The 8,248-nt window shown below is 37.8% G+C and overlaps 1 protein-coding gene across 1 annotated transcript; it reads right to left on the bottom strand.

Annotated features, from left to right (window-relative positions):
- Positions 1–207: 207 nt before the first annotated feature.
- Positions 208–7,342, bottom strand: LOC122312801 (ATP synthase subunit epsilon, mitochondrial). Its single transcript, XM_043127454.1, has 2 exons — positions 7,019–7,342; positions 208–472 (listed from the first exon to the last, which is right to left on the bottom strand). Exons 1-2 carry the CDS (start codon positions 7,200–7,202, stop codon positions 444–446), a joined length of 213 nt encoding a protein of 70 aa, XP_042983388.1. The 5' UTR covers positions 7,203–7,342; the 3' UTR covers positions 208–443.
- Between the last annotated feature and the right edge of the window lie 906 nt (positions 7,343–8,248).

Genomic DNA, 8,248 nt, shown 5'->3' with positions numbered 1-8,248 from the left:
TTAATTATTCTGATACACAAGCATTAACTTGACACAATAATGAATTTTGTAGGCAAAATGAAACCATTTAGGCAGAGAATAAGGTTCTGCGCCATTGAGGAGATAAATACCAGACTTAAAAATGGAGCTAGAAAAGTGGAAATGCAAGCTTTTTAGCCGTTCAAAAAGTCTGCCCATTACGTCATGGCAACTTTCCAAGATAAGATCTTAGATCATAAAAAAGCAGAGGATAACTATTAATGGAAAGTCCTGTTAGATTTCCAGGTATGATAACATTATTACAGGTGCAATACATGCAAAACCCAAAATCCAATCCATCCTCGGAATGTTTGAGCATAACAGAACCAAAACAATCATAATCTATGAACTACAAAACAGAAGAAAACTTCTGCATAAAACCTTTTAAATTTAAGACACGTGATGACACCTGCAGCCTCCGGAACTCAATCTTCTGGGGTGTCTGAACGGATAGCTGATAATAAAAGAGTAAACATATTGTCAGAAAGTGTATTATGAAGAGAGCCATCAATAAAAAAATGCAACCCCGTCTATAAAATGTCATGCCGACTGAAGACAAGTAATCTGTACTATTTACACTAATCTTGATTCTTTTAAGTGCACTAATGAACAAACCCACCCACGGGTAACTGAAGTGGCAAGGGCGAACTTGTGTGCATGAGCTCTATGTCACAGGTTCGATTTCCCCTAAGATCAAACTGGAATTTAAGTGAGAGGCCATGGCAGTGGGTTGTTATGCTAGTCTTCCCAGGAGTTTAGGTTCCATGTCCTAAGGGCTCTGCCGTGGGATAGTTCCCCCATCAAAAAGAAAAAAAAAAACTTGACAACATAAAATCCTTCAGGTGAAACACATGGTCTAATATCAAGAAGTTACAACATATATATAAATATATATTTTTGATAAGTTACATATATATATATATATACACATCAAGAAGTTAACAAACCAACAAATACCATCAGCAATCAGGTCATCTTATACAAAGCATAAGTCGCCTCATTCAAAAGATAATTTTTGTTTATAGGATCTGCATACAGAAGATAATGAAGAGATAGGTCCCCAAAAACTTCTCCAGGATCTCATAAATTAAAACATTTCCAACAGACATCCAAGCACAAAAGCTAGATATCAAACTGAAAACAGAATTCATCATGCATTTGGTGCACAAAAGCTAGATTTATTAGGGATTTGAAATAGATCACTAATTCGAAGCTGCATTTTGAAAACTGAGCACTAATATCAAATTGGAAACAGACTTCACCAGCAAACATATTTTACAATCAAGAAACTAAAGAATGTCAGAGTTGGAACCCAACCATACAAGAAATCAGCTTAAAAAATAAAATAAAAAACACTGGTTAGCAGGAGAAACCCAGGATCTCAAGCCAACTTGTAGATGGACAAAAGAAACATCTTGTGGCGAAACATGGGGCTAGGTCAAGCTTTATGAAAGTTAGTACAAGACTGCAGATACTTTTGTGGACAATATAGACAAATGTTCTTACCAGCTTCAATCCTATAATGTTAAAAAACACTTCTTTGTTTTACTAATCAAAAAAGAATACTTCTTAGTTTAGGTAAAGCCGAGAGAAAACAGTTTAAGCATGCCTTGTTGGAATCACATTGAAATTGCTGAACGAACAGAAGGAAAAAACATACGAAAATGGAACTGGGCATCACACTTGGGGCTCCTCAATGTCACATTTTGGATATGGTTCATCACTCTCAGCCAAAACTATCAGACTTGCTTTCTATTGAGTCAAAGCATTACATCACTACAGACAAGAATTTTAACAATATGATCAAAAGGGGTGCCGTGCTATAGCTGGCCACAAGAAGCATACAAGTGATACACCTAACAAATGAAAGGGAAAAGAGCTAAAAGTTCTTTTAAAAAAAAAAATGAAAGAGCAGCAACACCATCTTCGGCCATTATCCCATGAAAAGGGGCATTTCGAACAAAAGACTTCAGCTCCAAAACTGATTTTCGCAACAATCAAAGCTGCTGTTCTTTTTTTCACACCATTGTATGCACAATGAAGTCATTCTCCACAAAAGTGCTCCCTCATGGTTGCCAAATTACTCTTTCCACTAAAATGCATCACCCAAACTTTCTCAAAGGGGCCAAAAGTGTCCAATAAGATGCTAGCCTCTCAATGTAAAAGAAGATGATTTGCCAATTCTCCACCTTTATTGCAGATGCAATCAACAATTAACCACTATCTCGTATCTTTTCCTTATTTTGTCCTAGGTAAAAATCTTCCCTAATGCTGCCATCCAAGTGAATAAAGTAACCATGGGGAAGCCTTATTCTCCAAATAAGCTTCCAAAGAGGCCCACTCGTGAGTACATAGCACATTGTAAGGTAGTTCTACTTCAAAGACTACTCTCCTAGATGGGGCCCAAACCATTTTATCTTCACCAATGCATCCCACCCTACAAGAATACAATCTGCGAAAGAAAAAGGAAAAAGGACCCACCACCTGGTCAATTCTCACTATTGAAGGTTACATCTTATTGAACAGAACCATGCACAAGATCATAATGATCACAGCATAATCAGCCTTGATGCAAATAATTATTAGTAAATCTAGGAAGGAAGTCGAGAATTAATCACCACACCACACATCATTCCATAAGTAGATCTTGGACCTCAACTCTTGGGGACATCGGATTCAGAGAGTTTTCCTTTGAATAACTCAAGGTGCACTTGCGAGAAACGCCTTGCTGAGAGAGCTTGTGCAACCCTGGGATTAGTCATGACTTTTTCTGAGACACCAAGTGCTAATAAAAAAATCCTTGAACTCGTTACCCATTTCAATTCTAGTAAAATGGAAAACGTATGCTCCATGATTTCTAATGTTCTTCCAATAATAAACTCTTACAGTTATTTACGACCTAAGGGAGTCTCAAGCCATATCTGGAAAAAGCCTAGAAAAGTAGTCGCTATCACAATAGGAGCCCCTTGAAATCATTATAAAGAACAAGAATTTCTCCCCCCTAAGCATTACACCAAATAACATCTTGCCCGTCTCCATCACAGTCAATTTATTTTTTGATAAGTTCCATTACAGTCAATTTATGCAAAGTAAAAAATAATCTTCCCTTTAAAAGTTAAAAGAAAAGAAAGAATTTCACCCCTCCCCTTTCCCTCATAAAGACCACACTGGTGAAGGTGTCCACCATCCTATCCCTGAACAGAACAGGAGCTGCTCAAGGGCATATTTCCACGCAGCTACTGTGGGGGAAGGTTCAGATGTGTCCCTCCCTTCATGGGCAGTTACAAGGGGGGCCAATTCCCCAGCTTACCCATTGCACAGGGATAGCATTGAGACCGTATCTCGCATCCCATTCAAAGCACAACTGCACTACTGCTCCACTGCCCTTATTTTTTATTTTTTGACGTGGGGTTCTGAGACACATTTCAAAATACTCTCGAAATCCACCCCTGCCAAATAATTTATGCATGAGACCAGTTTCAAAACCAGTTTTGAAATTGAAACCGAATCTAAAATCAGTTACCATGCATCCTCAAGAAAGCCTAAACAGGGATCCAAGCTATGGTCCATTAACAGTTTAAGAATGGTATAGATTATTCTTAACTCCTATAATCGAAAAAAAATACATCAAACAAGACCCTTTTTCTGCCAGCTATATCAGCACAATTGTTCTCGCACTATCGTCATGTGTAACATAGAATGCTTGTTAGCCATCTTAATTGGATTTAATTCAATGACTTGCCTGCCTTAAGAGAATCATTAATCAAAGAAAATAGTAGAGAATCAAACAAGCTATCTAATGCCACTTATGTAACACCCAAAATTTAGTATGAGGGCGTTGAATGGCATAGGCGTTGATCTTATACATGTCCCATATACTTGGGCTCTGCCTATTCCCATTATTAAATTTTCTTTTTTACCACTATAAAAAAAAAGGTTGAGGGTGGTGAATAAGAGTCAGCATTACCTGCGAGGAAGAGCTTCTTGAGGTTTATGGTGATTGCAAGTTACTTCAATTGTAACATTGACCATCCATGCTTTAGTATATGCCCAAATGTGGTTTGGGCATTCCTTTGGTCATTAGAAATGGTATTAGAGTCAATCTATAGTTAGAAATGTGTGATTTAAGTCGTACACCTAGAACAGAATGGCCTAATGGGATCATTAATACGAGGAAAAGATTATAACACCAAAGAAAGAAGAGATCTTGGCCGAATTGCCTCATGTTCCCAAGTGTCTACCAGTGGTCTTCTAGCCTCAAAAGAAGTTTTTTCTCTATCCATGGATCCTTTACTCTTAAAAAATTGGAAGTATTGATCCAATTAAAAATATATATATTTATATATATATGTTCATAATTTCAGAAAAAGGAATATCGAAAACTTGAGTGGCTCAAGCTGAAGCAGCATCTAGTATGAGAATGGTTTTTGGCAAATTACTTAGTTTCTGTTTACAATGAATATAACAGGCTCTAATTGTACCATTAACTAGTCCGTAGACTAAAAGCCCACATTTGGCTTGATCTCTTTGGGTAGTTATATATTTTCCGAAAAAATAGCAGGCCTCACATATCACAGATAGCACTACTTCACTCTTCTTATTTAAAACTTTTTAACAAAAACATTCGTCTTCTTAGACCCACAAATTTTTTCAACTTTCCATAAATACATCTAAACTCATCTTAACATCCAAATACATCTAAACTTATTTTAAGTGAGCCCCACAAACCTCACTCCACCATCTCAAATCACTATTATTAATAAAAAAACTCATCTTAACTCAACTTAACACCCAAATGAAGCCCTTAGAGACATTGACACCTTCTAGATGCATAAATCACATTTATTACTTCATAAATTATTACCATTTCCACCACAAGGGCCATCTAATGAAGTAACAACACTACCAAAGAGCCCACACTTCCTTAGTATAGCATGAACTGATAATCCATATGCTCTCATCGATCATAGCAGTCAAAAGCACATTTTCCATCAAAATATGAACAACACAAATTCATAAAACAAATACTCATGTTGAAGAAAAGTAAACTAGCACTTCCTCCCCAAGCCTAACATACCAGCCAAAAGATTTTAAAAAAATAAAAAAAAAAATGGTTCAAAATTTTAAAAGAACTAAAATGAGTCTATCTTAAAATATGCACTAAAAGGTAAGTAGAAGGACAATAACCTTCTTCTATATCCAAAAGACTAAATACACCTTTAATAAGCCAAACTTATAGCCAATCCAAAGAAACCATAGTATCAAAACTTCATAGAAGGTGAGCTAAGTCACCAAAATAACAACTACCAGTATCATAGCAGTAACGGAAAATAATGGTCAAATTATAGCTCCCTGTACAAGCCCCTCTCAAATAAAGCCCATAAAGCAATCATCTTTCAGCAACAAAATGAATTTATCATGCATCTCACAGTCAAGGAAACAGGGCAATCATACAAGACTATGGAAAAAAATATCAATAGAAATCCTAACATGTAACACAGGAAATTAACGAACCACAAGTCCCATGAATCTTGTACTTAGTGACTATTTGAACCAAACAGATCCTAAACCCACAAGGGCAAGAAGCCTGGAAATTTGCCCTCTATCCCAATATATTCCATAAAAACATTGCGGATTAATGAACCATAAATTTAAAACTACAACTCAAAACATAATTATACAAACTAGTGAACCACAATTACTCCTGTCCCATTTAATATAAATTGCTAGCATGTACACATGAACGTGCGCACACACCAATATATATAGGCATTTGTGTGCATGTGTCTATGTGTATGTTGATGGGTTAATCTCTTCATTGGATTAATCCCCTTTTTATGTAGTACTCAAAAAGACGCTTCATCAAAAGCTTATCCTACAAATAGAAACCAGCTCATTACTTGTTATTACAGGCACACCTTTTGTGTCAAAGATGTCATATATTTTTCCTTAACAGTATTAAGTCTTCTTGGCTTTAGAAGCTTTAAACCAGAATCAGTCATCCTGTCATTGAAAAAAGGCTGAAATTGACAAATAAAGGCAGAGAAGGATTTGAATAAAATCACAAACATTGTACAGACTGTATTCCTATTACATGAAGGGCACGTGTCATGAGTCTCCATTGGATGTAAATAACTAGGAGGTATGTGTGGAATCAGCAATGAAGGGTCAGGCATTAGAATATTGGAATAAACTAAGACCAAGCTACAATTCAAAAGCTAGAGCACACACACAAAATACAAGTAAATTTCCTATCGCATGTTGTCCGATGCCTAAATTTTGGATACTGTCAGGCACAGCCAGGCAAGTGTTTCGACACCAGGTTTATAGAGCCAAACAGAGCCAAAGCCAACACTAAAACAAGGACGACCTATAGGTATCCTATTTAATTCCAGAATAAAAATAAAACCCCCTAGGGGTTGGTTAAAGTGGTAAAGGCCTTGGGTTTGGGGGTATGCTCTCCTCACGTCTAAAGTTCAAATCCCCTTGCGTGCAAACAATCTCTAGGCGCCATTGGGCTAGGGATTTTTCTCCTCGAATTACCCGAAGTGGACTTGCGGAAAACTTTTTGTCGAGGGTCAGTCCATCCCAGGTTTAGTCAGGATATTGTTCCTGGACACCCCGTGCCAATAAAATAAAAATAAAATCCTGAAATTTAAATCTCAACTGCTTCACCTTTCAAGAAGACAACTATTTTTTATCATTTTTTAAATTACTTTCTTCTCGAGTTTCGTTGGCCTCCATACAGAATTGGAAGAAAAAAAACCAGACTATCACCCACACAGATAGGCACATCGGAATGAAATAATGAGATTATAAAAAATGAAAAAGCTACCAGATTGCAAAAACAAAAGATTCGCATATAAATATCGTCTATATGACCACATCGAAGTGAATGCAATGAGAGAATGAGAAAATCTCAGCTAAAGAATCCCTAGATCCAATCCGATCTTTAGCGGTCAGATAGAGATAGAGGAAAGTTAGATTCAAGTAAACATACTTGGCTTCTCGGGCTTTCCCTCGGTCCATTTGGAAACGGAGAAATGGACCTTCTCGCGAGTGAGTGCTTCCGTCTTGTATGGCTCCTTGAGGCAGTTCCTCACCAGATTCGCGCATATGTTGGAGTAAGTTATGTACGTCATTCCCGCTGATCTCCAAAAAGGTGCTGCTGCGTTCGACGCCATTTTCCGGTTCTCGGTGTATGTTGTGAACCCTAGAAGATTTGGGGTAGAAGGGCAACTGAAGTGTTCTGTTTGGGATAGAAGAGGGTTATGAAGTGGCGTGGGAAGATGGGGAACTCACAACGACGTCAGAGAATAAGAAGGAAGCCCACCGTTTTGGAACGGGCTGAAGAAACACAGCGTTCAGGAGCAAGTGAGAGTGCGCCGTTTAAGTGGCGTGATGCGCACCGTTTTTAGTAGTAGGGTCTAGTATTTCAATTCTGTTATCTGTAAGGTACTGTTGGTGTGATACGCACCGTTTTATGTGATAGTATTTGTTGTGTCATATCTATTATTTTCAGTGTCATGTGTGGGACAGTCGATAGGGTCAATGTAATAATTGGGAGACTTTGGTTCGTGCCATGTTGGTGCGTTCCGGACCTACAACATACAATTATCTAATGGAAGATTCGACTCGACTGAAACAGACCACCACTGCCGAGGCTTACAAAGCCTAGTTTGAGGCCCTATCCAACAACTTATGAGGACTCTCATACCACCACAAGCTGAGTTGTTTTATCAGTGGCATGAAGGAGGAGATTAGATTACCATTTCGAATGTTTGGCCATGTGAATTTAAGTGTTGCCTTTGGCTTAGCCTGTATTCAAGAGGAGTATCTGGCCAGTATTAGAAAGAGTGGCAAGTGGATTAGCGAGAAGACGGTGGATCCAATAAATTCAACATCCAATCAGTTCGTAGAAGGCAATCCAAAGTGGCATAAATTTAGCCCTCAAAAAAAAATATCATCAATCTCCATGGATGAGAAACAATAGAAGAGGTTGTGTTACTATTGCGAGAAAAAGTGGAACCCCTCCCACATGTGTAAAACACCGAGGATTCACTTGTTACAAGCCTGGGAGGAGTCTGAAGATAAAGTGGAAGAGAAAGAGTCAAGCCCAGTTGCAGGTAAAGAAGAAAAAATAGCAAAACAAATGATGAGTGGGGAACTTGAAATTTCACCAAATGCTATCACTAACACTCCTAGTGCTAATACAATGAGGTTAGTTGGG

The sequence above is a fragment of the Carya illinoinensis genome, chromosome 1, assembly GCF_018687715.1.
Source record: "Carya illinoinensis cultivar Pawnee chromosome 1, C.illinoinensisPawnee_v1, whole genome shotgun sequence".
In the NCBI taxonomy this organism is placed as follows: Eukaryota; Viridiplantae; Streptophyta; class Magnoliopsida; order Fagales; family Juglandaceae; genus Carya; species Carya illinoinensis.
Note: the sequence above shows the minus strand (reverse complement) of the source record. Positions and strands in the feature narration are given on the sequence as shown.